Genomic DNA, 17,110 nt, shown 5'->3' on the forward strand with positions numbered 1-17,110 from the left:
CTATGATCATATCCCTAGTAATCAAAACTTGCTTATTCACTAGGTCAAATAACTTGTATCCTCCAGTCGAATGATATCCTATCAGGATTATCTTGTCATCAAGTTTTCTTCTCAACTAATCTGGCACATGTCTATGTGCTATAGATCCAAGCACCTTCAGATGACTCAAGCTATGTTTGACACCAAACCAACATTCTTCTGGCGTGATTCCTTCTAACTTCTTCGTCGGACATCTGTTTAGGATATATGTTACAGTCGACACAGCTTCTCCCCATGATTCTTTGGGTAGATGCTTGCCTTTTAACATACTTTTAACCATATTCATGATGGTTTTATTCTTCCTTTTTGCGTCTCCATTCTACTATGGAGTGCAGGGTGGAACCACCTCATGTACAATCCTTTCTTTCACACATAATGCATCGAATTCTTTCGACACATATTCTCCACCACCATCAGTCCTCAGAATCTTGATCTTTCGACCGCTTTGTCTTTTGACCATAAATTTAAACTTGGCAAATACCTCGATCACTTCACTTTTTCTTGATCATGTAAGCCCACAATTTTCAACCGAAATCATCTATAAATGTAACAAAGTATTTAATACCTCCAATCAAATCCACCTGGATAGGACCACATACATCAAAGTATATGACTTTAAGAATTGCCTTTGACCTGCTTTCTGCATCCTTACTGAAGTTGTTCTTGTGTTGCTTCACCTGCACACATTCTTCACACACTTCGTATGGAATGTCGATTTCTGGTAATCCTGAAACCATATTTCTTCTCTTTAAATCTCTGATGTCTTTGAAATTGAGATGGTCAAGTCTATAATGCATTATTCATTCATCTCTGCTGGATGCTATTGCAAGGCACTTATGCTCCATCACATTTAGCTCAATCTTGAAGGTTCTATTTTGAGACATTTGAGCCTTCAAGATCAACCTTCCATTTGAGTTGAGAACTCTCATCATCTTGTCTTCGATCGACACCTTGTAGTTTTTTTCAACTAACTGCCCTTTGCTGAGAAAATTACTCTTCATGCTTGGTATGTACAACACATTTGAAATTACTGACCTCTTACCATCTTTCCTCATAATTAGAAAATCACCAACACCTTCAGTTGCTAGAGTGTTGTCACTTGCAAATTTCACCATGTTCTTCATTGAGGGTTTTATATTGACAAAACAATATTTCCTTCCAGACATGTGTGATGAGCATCCTGAGTTCAAGTACCACTGGTCCTTGAATTTCTCTTCATCTCTTGTTGTAACCATCAACAATGTCTCTTCTTCTTCATGTTTCGCCAGCTTTGCATAAGTTTCTTGATTCTTCTACTTTTCTGGATAATCACTAGAATAGTGACCATATTTCTGACAATTGTAACACTGAATGTGACTCTTGTCTGGCTTTTGACCACCACCTCTTCCTCTACCTATAACACCACCTCTTTGGTTGCCTTGGTTTCAGGGCTTTCTCTGATTTGACCAGTTTCCTTCTTGCTGATTTTGACCAATCGAATTGTTGTAACCTCTGCCTTTGTTTTCATTCCATTTTCCTTTGTCTTTCCTTTCTTTTGCTGATCACTATTCGACTTTCCTGCAACTCTTTCAACCATTCTTTGTTCATGAGATTCAAGCGTCCCTTGAAGCTCTTCCTTTCTCCATTTTAACAAAACTTTCGACTCTTCTATGGCTACTACCACATGGTCGAACTTTGGAGTCAACAACCTCAAGATCTTTCCAAAAACAGAACTTGATGTTAGCACTTCTCCACATACCTTGATTTTATTCACCAGTTTCGTATCCTTGGTTTAGAAATCAGTTATGCTTTCATTGTCTTCCATCTGAAGCAATTCATACGTCCTTTTGTGAGTTTGTAACCTCACCTCTTTCACCTTCTCCACGCCTCCAAACGACTTCTCTAGAATTTCCCATGCTTCTTTCGCTGAGTCTACATCACTAACCTTTTCAAAGTTATCTGAATCAACACATTGATGGATTATAAAGAGAGCTTTATAATCTTTCTTCTTTCAATTCTTTATGTGCAACCTTTTCTTGATCTGTCGCGTTTTCTACCAGCGTTGTTACTCATTCCTTCACAAGATCCCAAAGATCTTGATAACGGAACACAAAATTTATCTGCTTGCACCAATTCTCATAATTCTTGTTCTTGAGAATCAGAAGATTTTCTGGAAAATGTCCATTTGGATGATTCATTGTCATCGTGATTTTCTTCCCACGAATCATTTAAATTGGAGCTCTTGATACCAGATGTTGGAAATCCACCAAAATCTATGGAGAATTTTAATCAATCTTGATTAACAAGATTGTTATCACCCACACAATGACAATAAAAGAAAAGAACAATGGAGAAAAAAAGAAAGAAAGAAAGAAAGAACGTTGAAGAAGAAGGGTATTTTCTGCAGAGTTTCTCTCTACCCACAACTTGTGGAAAACTTCTTATTCATCTTGCAACTGCAAAATTTTGTGAATACAATGTTATGAATACAACATTCACTTCATTATAAGAATAAGGGTTACTCCCTCTATTTATAGATTTAGGTTAGCTTGCACCCCAAGTCAAAATCCAAAACTATAAAAGTCCAAAATGGTTAACACTACTAAAAATAGGCCTAAGTCGAAATCCTGTGTGAAACAACATGTTTCGACACACTAGTATAACTTGACACACTAGGTGATTTGACATTTCCTTGCTTTTGTCGAAAAACTTACTTCGACAAAAGAAATTACAATTCAACATGCAACACATCTAGAATATGATTATCTTCTGTGTAGAAAATATATACCAAACAAAAAATAAGTTGAATAATAATTGATTGAAATCCAATAAATGCTGGGACGGAGCTAGGTGTAAGACATTGGGGGCATGTGCCCCCACTTATCAAATTTTTATTAAAAATATTTAATAAATTATATTATTTTGACTAAAAACTAAATATTATGTCTTTTAAATTAGTAATATTTTTTTAAATAATAGTAGAAACAAAAAAAATATATTGGATCATTTTAGATACCAGAATTTGAAATAATGAAGTTTTGAGTAAAAACTTCTTAAACGATTTTAAATTCATTAAATATGATTTATATTTATTTTATTGAATATATATAATTGTATTTTCTATATTTGGGGCTTCGTCCTTGAATAAATGTAAGGTGGAAATAATAATATTTGTGGAGATTCAACCATCACTTTACCATGTACAAGTAGTCTACATCATAACATAACGTTTTGTTCATAGCATTATTGATGTTCCAGGAAACATTCAGGCCATATAGGTTTTGTATTCTTCGTGCCATCCACTCCCTCACCTTTCGGCTCTCTTGTACTCTTTCCAATGTCACAAATCATTTCAATATTTGAATCTGAATCATAACACCTAAAGTAAAACTATTTTTTGTAAAGCATAGCTATTTATATTTTATTCAATTTAAAATGACCATAGTCTTAACTTTAATCTATCAAAGTTTAAGAGTGGATATTGTTAACAGCAGAAGTTAAGGCTGAAAAACCGGACTATTCAACCTGCTATAGCTACCAGAACAATAACTTACTAACTATTCGATTTTTTTTTGGCGCTACTCATGTTTGAGAGGCTGTCTTATGTGTTATGCTATACATGTCCGATATTTTGGTAGATCTTAAGAGAGCATTTTGTCCTCTTGATGGATCAGGTTGATCATGCCGGTCCAACACTAATATGGAGGAAATGATTACAAAGATAAAGAGAAACATACTTCACATGATAGACAATCAATTAAGAGACGATTACAACTTTACTGATCATCGTTGACCGACTTATCATTGATGTATTTTTACGAATATATACATCAAATTTAACTTTTCTTAATTGTTATGTTTCAATCAACATTTGTAATTAGAGAAAGAATATTAATTAATCAATAAATAAATAAAAAGTTGGCAAGACAACAATATTGTAGACTAGTGATCATCTTTGATAATAATTTCTAAAACTGTACAACAATAGCCGTTTGAATTCAACATCACTTCCTTTCCTCTCTACATTCCAATCCTACTAATCTACTCTCCAAGTTTCCAAATCAATACTAAACATCTTGTTTTTCATCTAAACAAAAGATGAAAATCTATCACTAAGCACCATTGCAACTATTATTAAAACAAACAAAAACAAAAACCATCATTGAGTTGAAGACTGCTTGATCAAAGGTTGTGAGGTTTTCCCCATCTCCTCATGAGGCTGACTCTTCACTTCCATCAGTAATGCAACAACTTCCTTCATGGTTGGCCGTTCAACCGGCGAAGAATTCACGCAAAACATCGCAATTCCAAGTGTTTGAAGCATCTCTTGCACCATTTGATCCGGTAAACTTTGAAGCTTTGTGTCTAGTATCGACACTGCTGGTTCGAAGCTTGCCATTTTCTTCTTCACCCATTCAACTATGTGCTGTCCATCATCTCCAATCTGTTGAGATTCAACCGCACTTCTTCCACTTAGTATCTCGAGTAAAACCACTCCGTAACTGTACACGTCGCTCTTTTCGGTTATGTTCATCGTGTAGCCATACTCTACATTGATAAATGTTCATAAGATTTGGTTAGAAACTTATACAAAAAATGAGGTTAAGAAAAAAGTTAAGGAATTTCAATTCAAGTACACTTGCCTGGGGCAATATAGCCATAGGAACCAGCAACTCTAGACATTGCTTGATGATAATTTGGCGAATTCATTAGCTTCGCAAGACCGAAATCTGCGAGATAAGCCTCGAATTTGGAATCTAAAAGTATGTTATTGCACTTAACATCTCTGTGAAGAATAGTTGGAACACAATCATGATGAAGGTAAGCTAGACCTTGCGCGGAACCAACCGCAATCTTGTATCGAGTTTCCCAGTCTAAGTTCCTATTCCCTTCCAAAAGCTGTCTTAGATTACCATTTTGGATGAAGTTATAGAGAAGAAGCTTAACACTCCCATTAGAACAATAACCTATGAGCCTTACGATGTTCCTATGTCGAATGTAGCCGAGGATTTGAATCTCAGCAGCAAAAGAATCCACCATTTCATCTCCTTTGTTTGTTTTCCAAAGCTTCTTCACTGCTATCACTTCTCCGTGCGGCATCTCAGCCTTGTAAACAACGCCAGAACAACCTTTTCCGATCACATTTTCGTCTTTCAAGCAATCCAAGATGTTATCTATGCTGAAATTCAGTTTCTGAAACGGTATGAAAGTCCAAGGATAAGAGAAATCCTCGGCTCCTGACGCGGAACCTGATATCCTCAAAGCTTTCTCAACCATGTATCGATGATTACTACGAGTTACTATAATCCACGACGCAATGACAATTATGGTAACCGAAGCTAGAATAATCGTGATCATAGCCACGGTTTTAGCAGATTTTAAACCATTTTTCTGAATCAAACTTGAAGAACAAGTAGTACCATCCATAGACGGACACAGATGAAAGTTCTTAAGATATGAACTTGAAGTTAGAGTTTTGAAGAATGGAGTTACTGGAATAGGACCCGAGAAGTTGTTGTACGAGATATTCAGCGACGTAAGACTAGTTAACGAACCAAGAACCTTAATTCCACCATGAAGCATGTTCCTCGAAAGATCAAGTGATTGTAACTGTGTCAATGCAGAAATAGAATCGGGAATTTCGCCGATGAATGCATTTGAGCTCAAATCCAAACTTATGGTTAAGCTGGTAACATGACCAATCTCTTGAGGTATGCAACCAGACAAGCTGTTATAACTCAAATCCAATAGAGTCAGCTTCTGCAAATTTCTAACAGATTTCGGTATTGAACCTGTTAACAAATTATTGTTGAGAATAAGCTTATTCAGATAACTCAAGTTTCCGAAACTCGAAGGAATTTCACCTGTCAAACTATTCTTACTTAGATCAAGCTGCTCCAAATTTTCAAGTTCACCAATCAGCGACGGAATTTCTCCGCCGAGGTAGTTGTTATGCACATCTAAAAGCTCAAGAACACTGATATTCGCAATCTCAACAGGTAATCTTCCAGAAAAATGATTCATATACAGATCAAGAAAAACAAGATTCTGCAACTGGCCTATCTCTTTAGGAATCTCTCCTGAAAGCTGGTTCTCTCCAACTCTCAATCTAACCAAAGACTGACAGTTTGCAACACTTGCTGGCAACTTTCCTGTTAATGAGTTTCCAAGAAGCAGAAGCTTACTCAGCTTCTGCAAACCGAAAATCTCTTCGGGAATCGAACCTGTTAGCTTATTCCTTGAAAGATCAAGTGCATAAAGTTCAGTACAGTTTCCAAAAGAAGAAGGTATAGTTCCAGAAACCAAGTTCCCCCACAAGAAAAAACTCTGCAGAACCTTCAACTTCCCAACCTGATGAGGAATTGTACCTGATAACTGATTCTTATCAAACTGAACTGTTGCAAGGCTTGTGCAGTTACTCAACTGCCACGGTATTTCACCGGTGAGCGAATTGTCAGACAAATGAAGCTGTTCGAGAACAACTAGCTTCCCGAAATCCCCCGGTATTTCGCCAGATAGATCATTAGAAGATACATCAAATATAACTAATGATGAACAGTTGGAAATTTCAGAAGGGATTTCACCAGACAATGTGTTTCCCCAAAGAAGCAAACTAGTAAGTTTTTGCAACTTACCGATTTCACGAGGGATAGAGCCGGTGAGATTGTTCATATGTAAATAAATATTTCTCAACTCGGAACATAAACCAAGTTCTGATGGTATTGAACCAGAAATTTCAGTGTCATAAAGTGCTAGAGTTTGTAGATTGATCAAGTCTCCGAATGTGGAAGGAATGGAGCCAGAAAGCGAAGTTGCAGCTGCACCAAATGTGGTGAGGTTGGTTAATAGTCCTAACTGTGGAGGAAGTTCTCCTGTGAGATAAGGGTTACCACCAATCCTAAACTGTTGAAGAGATTTCAAAGAGCCTAGCTCTGAAGGGATTGAACCATTGAGAAGATTATCTTGAAGACAAAGAACTTCAAGTGAAGTGAGATTAGAAAACTGTTGTGGAATGGTTCCTGTTAATCTGTTTGAGTTCAAGAAAATGAACTGAAGAGAATATAAGTTTCCAAGTTCATTAGGGATTGAACCAGTAAGAGAGTTTGAGGAGAGGTCAAGGAGTTGAAGATGGGAGAGTTGACCAAAAGATGGAGGGATTGAGCCAGAGAGATTCGTGGAAGAGAGGTTAAGAAGCTGAAGCATTGTTAAAGAGGAGAGTTGAGGTGGTAAAGAAGAGAGATTTAGAAAAGTGTCAGGGATAGAAAGTGAAATCACTCTAGATTGTGGTGAACAAGTTATGCCTTTCCATGAACATGGTGTTGAGGTTGAAGGGTTCCATGAAGAAAGAAGAGAAGGCGATGAAGTTGCAAGAGAAAGAAGTGCTTGTCCATCAGGTGAAATAGAACTCACTTCCATAGAAAAAAACAGTAAGAAAAACAAGAAAGTAGTGACACTATGAGAGACAGTACTTTCCATTTGGGCTACCAAAATGGTGACTTTTACTTGGAGTTTGAGGTTAGTATGGAAGGTGAAGGTGAAGGTGATAGAATAGCACTAGTCTAGTAGAGCACAAGCACAAGCACAAGCACATGCATGATGCTTAAGTTTCACACAAAAGTTTTAAACACAAGCATGTGAAACAGAAAGAGAGATAGTGTGAAATAGTATGTTTAAGAAGGAAGATAGTAGTATATATGATAGAATGGTCAAAAAGGAATAGTGCTATTTTTCTATTTGTTATCTTAGTCTTTATACCAGAATGTACCTCAACTATCTTTGTCTCTGCTACCAAAAGATAGAGCCAAACAAGGCTTGTGATGATGTTGCTATGCTAAAATGGTACTGAGAATAGAGGCATAAAGTGGAGTTCTAGTATACTATCTAAGTTGTGATACTTTTGGTGTATGAAACATTATTGGTCTCCATGATTTGCGTGACTGTGTTTAGAGGTAATAATAAGTAATGAGTTTGGCTCAATGGTGGTGGTGGTAGTGAGGTAGATGAGCTTTTCTTTATTTCAAAGCACTTTGTTGAAATTTGAAAACTTCACCTCTCTGTTAGTTGTATATATTTAATGTAATGATTTAAATATTGCTTAGGCTTGTTTTTTATTCATTGGTTTGGCTGTATTTGGTTGTGGTGTACAGGTACCAAATTGACCTTCATTGTTTGTAACAGTAGTGATGGAGGGGATGCATGAATAGGGACAGTCTTGGCAGTTTGTAAAAATTAAGTAACTTACTGATAGTGGTTAAAAATGTCTCATAAAATATTTATCACGTTTAAATCATAACAAAATAGGTTTTTTATTTGATTTGTCACATTGTGACTAACTCATACAGAATCTCCGAGAATTTAGAAATTAACGTGTAAAAATACAAAACTTCCGGATATGAATGTAGATTTGAGTGCATGAAAAATGAAGTTGAAAAATGGAGTGCAATAGTATTATTTGCATCAATATAACAAGGTTAAGCCCTGATAAATTGTTACTAGTCACAAATAAGAGCAAGTAAGGTCTTGGATTGAGACATTGCAAGAGATTCAGAGCTGTGTGTTTATGGGCAAATATGTCCACAGAGGTTGCAAGGTAACACATATATTATTGCCTTGTTGGGAAAATAAAGACTATTGTACTTTGATGATGATACAAGGGGTGAGGCAACTTGGGATATTGTGAAAGGTTAAAGCCTAAAGTGTTAGAGTAAGCAAAACAATTTCAAATACTACTTTTTTCTCTCCATAATTTGCATAAACAAATCATCCACACACATAATAAAAAATAATTACTCTCTATTTGATTATAAGCGATTTTTAAGGTCATGCGCATTATATTAAGAAAAATAATTATTATATTAAAATATATAGTTAAAAATTGTTTACTCCCTCACTATATTCATCATGTGTTCTCCTCCCACTTCTTTCTTACAATCACTCTCCGATTCAGTCTTTTCAGCAAATAATTTCTTATATAGTTAAATTTTTTTATAAATCTATTTCTTCTATAATTTACGACAGTATATTATCTTCATTTTTCTTTCGGTTGTCTATTGTATTTTTTTCATAGTTTTTGGTTGATTTAGCTGTCGATTGTTTTGAAAGTTTCCTAATCTGTTTCTAGATTCTTGATATATGCTTATGTGGTTCTTGCTATTTGTTTTTTTTTGAGTAAGTTGCATGTTTTTGATTTTTTTTTTTTGTGATGATTGTATGTTCCGGTTCAAGGTGTGGTATGTAGGACCAAGCTTCCATAGGAGTGACATTTAGACGCATTTCAATGGATACTCATAAAATTTATCTATAATAGATAGGATAAAAATTTATAAAATGGATATGGACACAAACATGAGTAATTATTTATTGAAATAAGCGGGTATGTGCGCGGGTACGGGTACCTTAGTACTCACCTGCCTCATACTCGTACACTATATATTTATGTGTTTTTATTTTTATTATTATGTAAACAAGTTAATTTATTAATTTTATTAAATACGTCATTATTAAACTTGGATACATTTTTATATAAATAAATGTTTGTTTATTTCTTAACTCAACAATAACATCCTTGAATTTTTATTTAGTGTTGTTAAAAACTTAAAATTACATGATAAATTATAATTGATCAATTATTTTTATTAGAAATGTGGGTAAACGGGTATGACTACGAATACTTAGATACCCATAGAATACGAGTATATGTATAAACGTTGGTGCCCCACGCGGATATGGGCTTGGGATACGGGGATTTTTTTTCAAACTTTAGATATGGAGACGAGTACTATAGTACCATGTCCATAACATATCCATTACCATCCCTACTGTTAAATTAGGTTATTGATTGTACTCTTAGAACTATTGTTGATGAATATCATCCTAGAACTATTGTTGATGAATATCATCCTAATACCTTTGTTGTTGTCTAAAGTGAGGTGGTTGATAGTATTGTTGTAATAGTTGTTACTGATTTTGATATTGCTAATGTTGATTTTGGTATGGCTGCTGATGATTTTGGTATGGTTCTTGTTGATGTAAGTATTGTTGCAGTGGTGATATTATGTATTGATTTTGATATTTGTTTAGGTACTGCTATCTTTGATTAGATCATTGACTAGGATTGTCACTCTATCTAAAGTTTGGATAATTTCTTCAAGCAGGTATATAGGTATTTGTGAATGAGTTTTTTTTTTAAATTCATAAAGTCTTCGTATTCTTCCATCGACCCTCGTGAATAACATTTGGTGCTTTTGTGACCTTTGTTGCACATGTTTAACTTGATGGAACTCTACCAATTATTTGGTCAATGTATCTAATTGTGCCTTCATCTGTGTGTGACGACTAGTAATGCATCATGAGTATCAATTAACCTCTTTTCTCTTTTTCTAGCACCATAATTAGATATTGCACGAAACTCATTATGAGCCATGTTATTGATCAATTCTTTCACCATAGTGGTAAACTTGGTTAATATGGTGCTTCCAGCTGAAGTATCCAATATAAATATTATGTCTCCACGAAATCCTTTTATAAAGTATCATACATGTCACTAGGCTACTTGATAAAAAAGTATTATACAAGCACAAATTCATCAAGGTTATGCAAAGGACAATGTTTAATTATTAATTTGTATTTTTTTCACGCGTCATAGAGAGATTCAATATCTCCCTGCTCAAATCCATTTATGTCAGCCATTTAATCCACAAAGTTGTTTATAGAATAAAAATATTATCAAAATTGTTTCTCTAGCTCTACCCATGCATTGGTCATTTTTCTCGGTAGTGGATATATTGGGAAAATTCCAAGTCCCACATTGGTGGAAGATAGAACATTGAAATAGTTTATATAGAGAGACACCTTTCACCTTACAAGTTGATTTTGTAAGGATGAGTTAGGTCAAACTATAATATGGTATCAAAGACTATCGATCAAACGATGAGCTGTACATTGTTTAAATTTACGCACCAAACCTGAAAGAGTGTTAGGTGTGAGGGGGTGTATAGGGAAAATCCGAAATCCCACATTGGTTGGAGATAGAGCATCGGAATAATTTATATAGAGTAACACCTCTCACATTACAAGCCAATTTTTTAAGAATTAGTTGGGTCAAACTCTAATAGCGTTAAGTCAATATATTTATATGGATCTATTTGGACATATTTCTTTGAACGTTGACAAATATTTATATGGATCTATTTGGAGAACTTTTGTCAAATCAAATCTCTCTAAAAACTTAAAGAACCAAAATTTTAATTTTAAAATAATTTGAATTCGCCGGTTGGAAACCCATAAGTTATTTTATTAGTTATTTGGCGGCCAAAAGAATACGGACAATTGGTTCATTTATCTTCTCCTCTCACTGTTAAGCTACTTATGTAGCTTGCTGGATTGCTCTTGTGATTTTTTTGATTTCTAGATCAAACTAAAAATCTCCTAAACAAATAATCTCAGTAGTATTAAGGAGAATAAAAATTTAAATTGAAAAATAAAACAGAAAATAAAAACAAAAATTAAAGTGTGCTAAAACTCAAGGACAATCACCTATTTTTTCATTGTTGGATAGAAAAAATATGTCGCAATATTTGTTCCAACAAAAATCACAATGTGACAAGTTAAATTATCGTATCTCGATAAGGATTATATTAACCTCGTACAAGGACAAGATTATTACACTTGTGAATTCAGTAGAAAGAGTGTTTAACAATAACGGAGGTGTGCAAAGTGTGATTGATTGGTTTCTGTGCTTAATTGTAAATCTTAAATGACAACTAAAGTTGAACAAATATTATTATAAAAGCGTTTATTTCCCATTCCAAATCTTGTATATCTAGATGTGAGAAACCTTATGGTTGGACCTATAACTATGCTGTTTTAATTATTACCTTTTATAAAACACGAAATTACAATCTCGTAACCACTATATACTAGAAGCACCTCCCCATATTCTTGGAGTCTCCAATTCCAACGAAGAAGCTTTTGTGACTCGTAAATAAGAAGACAATTTTACAAATCACATAGTTACAACCTTGCGACCTCCATATACTAGAAGTCTCCAATCGCAACGTCAAAGATTCTATAACACGTTAAACTAGACTAAAGGTCAAGATTGTTCATGTCGCAATATGGACTATCATTACAATCTCATAATTTCACGATTCAGGTGAGTAATTCATTTCTCAAGTGTATCTAAATCAATTCTCTCAATTTCGTAGACGGGAGAAAATATTAAACTCAAATAAAACTATATAATTATAAACATAAATGTATTATTGAGACTTGAGACTCTCATAAAAAATTACATAAATCGCATGCTTATGGTAGATTTATTCTAAAGGGAAGCTAATCTAAGACAACTAGTCACTCATTCTTAAGAGATTTATGATTTTAACAATAGAAAATTAAATATAATAACTTACAACGATTATGAATGATCCTCTTGTCTCTGTTTTTCTCTCTCATTGGTACATAATTCTTTAAAAATTGGAATCATAATGACTAAACATATTTTTCAATTTGTAGAAAAAATCTGAAAACGTATGATGGCGTCGCGGTACTACTTAAGCATGTCGCAATTTGCTTCATTTGTTTGATTCGTAATTTGGAAGATTCTTTTGATATCACCATTATGCTAGTGGAGCATCGCAATGGCTTGTTGAAGTTCAATAGGACTGCTATAATGTTGGAGCGCGCCACTATTGATTGTCTTTTGTACTTTCTCTAGTTTTCTTTAGTTCTTCGTGTCTCATTCCTCTCATACTTCTTCATCGTAACTTTGATAGTAAAATGCTATGGAATTTATTAATTAGGACGATTTCAATGCAGATAGGTCTTTTCTACAAATATTCAAAATCATTATTAAAAAATAAAGCGAAAATGGTTAAAAGCAAAAACGCACTAAAAACAACAAAGTTAAATACTATGTTGACGGTCTTAAGTTATCAACAATGAAGAAGTTTGTTAGTTAAATATTTTTTCGAAGTTAATTTTGTTTTTTACCAACTTTCTCTCACAACCAAATATAATGATGGAACATTTTGAAAATAAATAGGCTTTAATCAGACGGTATATAATTTAAAAAAGAAAATCTAAAGTACTATATTAAATTTAAAATTTAAACAGCATAATTTTCCCATGACAATTAAATGTGGTTGACTAAGGACACTTGAAGAATTATGATGCTAATACATGAGCTAGATTCATATGAGCATATAGGACAAAATTGATAATGTCAAATTTTTTAGTTTTATTTTGTCTTTTTATACTTTTTAACCGTGTGATTACTGTTTATGGAGTGTAATTAAGAAAGGTTAGAGGGATTTGGTTACCGAGGAAGAGGAAGTGGGTTTGTTTTGGGAGTAGGGCAAAATAAATTTATATAGTATTGTCACATGAGAAGCGAGAGTTTTGGATTAAATTAGGGCACGAGTAACGATTAGGGTTTTTATTTATGATTCAGGTTTTGAATCTTTTGATTGTTTCTTACAATTCAACTGCACGAGGCTTATCTCTCATAAATGTCACAAAATTTTAGAAATTGAGAACCTTTAGGGATGGTACCCTAGTAGTAGTATGACTATGATATTCCTATCACTATTTTTTATTTTTATTTTTGTTTGGCATTTGGTACATCTAGCTCGCAAAGTGTAATTTATTTTTGTTTTTGGTACAATAAAAATAAAAGAAAAAGATAATCATTTAAAATATTTTTAAAATATTTTTAAAATAAAAAATGCTTTACAGAAAACAATAATCCCCGTCCAATGAGTATATATTTGATAAGAATACGAGGATGTTGAATAAATCAATCTCTTTATATTATTTTAAAATAAATTCTTTTGCAAAATTAAAGTTCAAAGTGGTGAAGTAAAATGTGTAAGTAGAAGTAAAATATAGTAGATTTAAGAATTATATGTTTCATAGTCTATGTATGATCGAGTCAAAATTGAAATAGATAAAGATAGACGAAGTTGCTTTAACAAGTAATTAGTCTAAATTTTAGGGTTAATACAATCTTACTCAGAGTAAAGAATGTTCAACGAATTAATACACCACATGCCTAAATTTATATGATAAAAAACTATAAGGAATATTTAAATCTAAATAACATTCTAAAGATGAATAAAATCTAAGGCATGTGATATGATGTAGAAAATTAAAAGAGATAGGAAAGAAAATTCTACAACGAATATACAGTGGTTCGACAATTCGTCATTACTATGCCTACTCCATTCTTCAATGATTTTACCATAACGAACTATCATGAAATTGAACACTAAAAGCTCAATGCTTTAGCCAACACATATCTAAAATGATACTCCCTTATGTTGAAGCATATTACTTAACTGCTAATACTCAAAATCTTCAATGATCTTGATCCAACTATCTTGATAGACACAAAAATCTGACTCTAAGTTTCAATTTTACAACAACCTTTACTCGGATCTGATGAAGTCTTATCTGAGTGATTGTTCTAACCAAGAATGATTGGACAACTCCCAACTTTGTTATGCGACAACCTTTACTCAATTCCACCAAAGTCTTTCTTGAAGTATAGATAAAATTTTCTCTTGCTGAATAAGAACTACCAAATACCTTAGACATAAGCGATTCTTTCTCCTGATACACACAATCACAAAAAAAAAAACATTAGCTTCCCTAGTGTATCTTGAATCTATCTTTCACACTCAATCTTTAGAGTTGAGCACTACAACAATGATTTCTTGATACAAGGTTGAAGTTGATAAATGATATCTAAACTCTCACAACATCAACATTTTAGGAAGTTTTTCACAAGGTTGAATCAAGGAGATGGTGTGTTTCTGAATGAAGAAAGATCTCATGGTTTCTTAGTGAATATCTTGATCGATCCCAACTAAGCATAAATAAAGATTATTAAAAGTGATCACCATTTCCTTAGAAAAGAGACATTATTTGGTTAAACAGGTGCAAGAGGTTTGGCACAAAAAAAGCGAAGAAAAATAAAAAGCAGTTTGAGTCAAATCACGAGGTTATGATTTTAATCAAAGAATAAAATGATTTGAATTAAATGTAGTAAAGTGATGAATTTGTTATTTAATTTGAATCATGTTTTGTGTTTGTGATTCAAGTCACACTAAAGCATGGTTCAAATCATAGTTGGTTTTAAAATAAAATTTGATTTACATTATTCGAATAAAAAACCTTGTGATTCGAGTCAAGGAGTGTTGTGATTCAAACCACACACTTTCTTGATTCGAATTAGGTTAACAAAATCAAATTCTAAAATTCAAGTGAAGGTTTGATTCGAATCACGACATGTTTGATTCGAATCATGCTTCATAAAAACCTTAATTTAAGTAATCTAGCTTGTGATTTAAGCTACACTCATCATATTGACTTACATCAAACTGTATAGGCTAAAAAAACACATTGCTAAGGGTCCAAATCTAATGTATTATGTGTAAGAGTGTCTCAAAAGGTACTTAACTAATCAAATTACAAACTAATTACAAATAAGCGATAAATTTACATAGAATATCAAAATAAAATGATATTGTCTGCAATGCAATTTCAATATAATTTCAATATACCTGTTTATTATGTAAGTATTTAAAAAATGTTAAAATTAAATGACAAATATTTTATCAAATAAATTTTATGAAGTACTTCATCCGTCTCATAATAAGTGTCTTATTTGAGCTTTGCGTGCTTCTTAAAAAATGATTAGATGTCTTGATTTTAATGATAAAATTAGTATCATTTATTAAAATATTCTTATTTATTATAGTCAATGGAATAGTTGAAAATAGTGAAAATTAATAAATAGGGGTATAATAATGGAAAAAAATAATCATTGTTGTATTGATATTCTAAAGAGATATTTATTTTAAAATATGAAAAAAGTACAAATATGACACTTTTTATAAGATAGAGGAGAGGAAGGAATATGTGTATACATTATAAGAAAATATATTGGTTTATCCATCATTACAGTAAATATAATGTGAAATGATATTAAAATGTGAGTGATACATATATGATATTTTTCTTGTTCTTAAAATCTTATTCTCTTAAAATTATTATTATTATTTTTATTTTTTGTTAGAATTTTTAAAAAAATTAATTTAATATTTTTTGTAAATTAATAATTTATTTACATTAGCATTAAGGTGGTTCATGGATGTCGACGAACCTGCACTACTCGAACCCGTTCAAATAAAAATTAAAACCAACCTAATATTTATAATCCATGGATGACTGATTCGATCTTTAACTTTAGATTTTAACTCGTGAATGTGTTGATCCAATCAGATAACATAGAATATATTAATATTATTATTAAAATATTTAAATAAACAATTTTAAAAATATAATCTTAGTTATTACTTTACTCAATATATAAGAGAAATGATATATTATGACTATTATATAATGCTATTATATAATTGCAAATTTAATTTTAATAAAAAATTATAAAATTAACTTTTTATTTATTGTTATTGGAATTTTTATTATGGTCGTAATCGATTCGATTTGAACTAGTTTTTGATTAAAAAAATGTCTGAATCGATGATATCTTCATCGGTTTGGTTTTGTTTGACTTTTAGTATTTTTTAAAAATGGAACAAAACTAATCAATTTGGTTTGATTGATCCGTTTACAATGTTTTTTTCAAACATTATATTCATTAATTTATTCTCTAGTATCGTGGTTTTTGGTGTATTTTATGCTATTATATTTAAAATAACATATTTCATGTAATTTATGTTGGAAATCCCAAAAAATCTATGGAGAATTTCAATCAATCTTGATGAACAAGATTGTTATTACCCACACAATGACAATGAAAAGAAAGGAACAGTGGAGAAAGGAAGATTGTATAGAACGATGAAGGAGAAAAGTAATATAATTATGCAGAATTTCTCTCTGCCCACAAACTGTGGAAAACTTGTTATTCACTTTGCAACTGCAAAATACTGTGAATATAATGTGTTGTGAATACTCTATTCACTTCTATATGAAAATACGAGTTACTCCCTCTATTTATAGATTTAGGTTAACTTGGACCTCAAGTCAAAGCCCAAAACTATAAAAGCCCAAAATAGCTAACACTAGTAAA

The 17,110-nt window shown here is 32.5% G+C and overlaps 1 protein-coding gene across 1 annotated transcript; it reads right to left on the minus strand.

The window, feature by feature from the left end:
• Positions 1 to 3,998: 3,998 nt before the first annotated feature.
• On the minus strand, positions 3,999 to 8,097 carry LOC127091994 (LRR receptor-like serine/threonine-protein kinase RGI5). The gene is made up of 2 exons (XM_051030757.1): positions 4,662 to 8,097; positions 3,999 to 4,566 (listed from the first exon to the last, which is right to left on the minus strand). The coding sequence occupies exons 1-2, from the start codon at positions 7,492 to 7,494 to the stop codon at positions 4,178 to 4,180; spliced, it is 3,222 nt and encodes a 1,073-aa protein (XP_050886714.1). The 5' UTR covers positions 7,495 to 8,097; the 3' UTR covers positions 3,999 to 4,177.
• Between the last annotated feature and the right edge of the window lie 9,013 nt (positions 8,098 to 17,110).

Source organism: Lathyrus oleraceus, chromosome 6 (assembly GCF_024323335.1).
Source record: "Lathyrus oleraceus cultivar Zhongwan6 chromosome 6, CAAS_Psat_ZW6_1.0, whole genome shotgun sequence".
In the NCBI taxonomy this organism is placed as follows: Eukaryota; Viridiplantae; Streptophyta; class Magnoliopsida; order Fabales; family Fabaceae; genus Lathyrus; species Lathyrus oleraceus.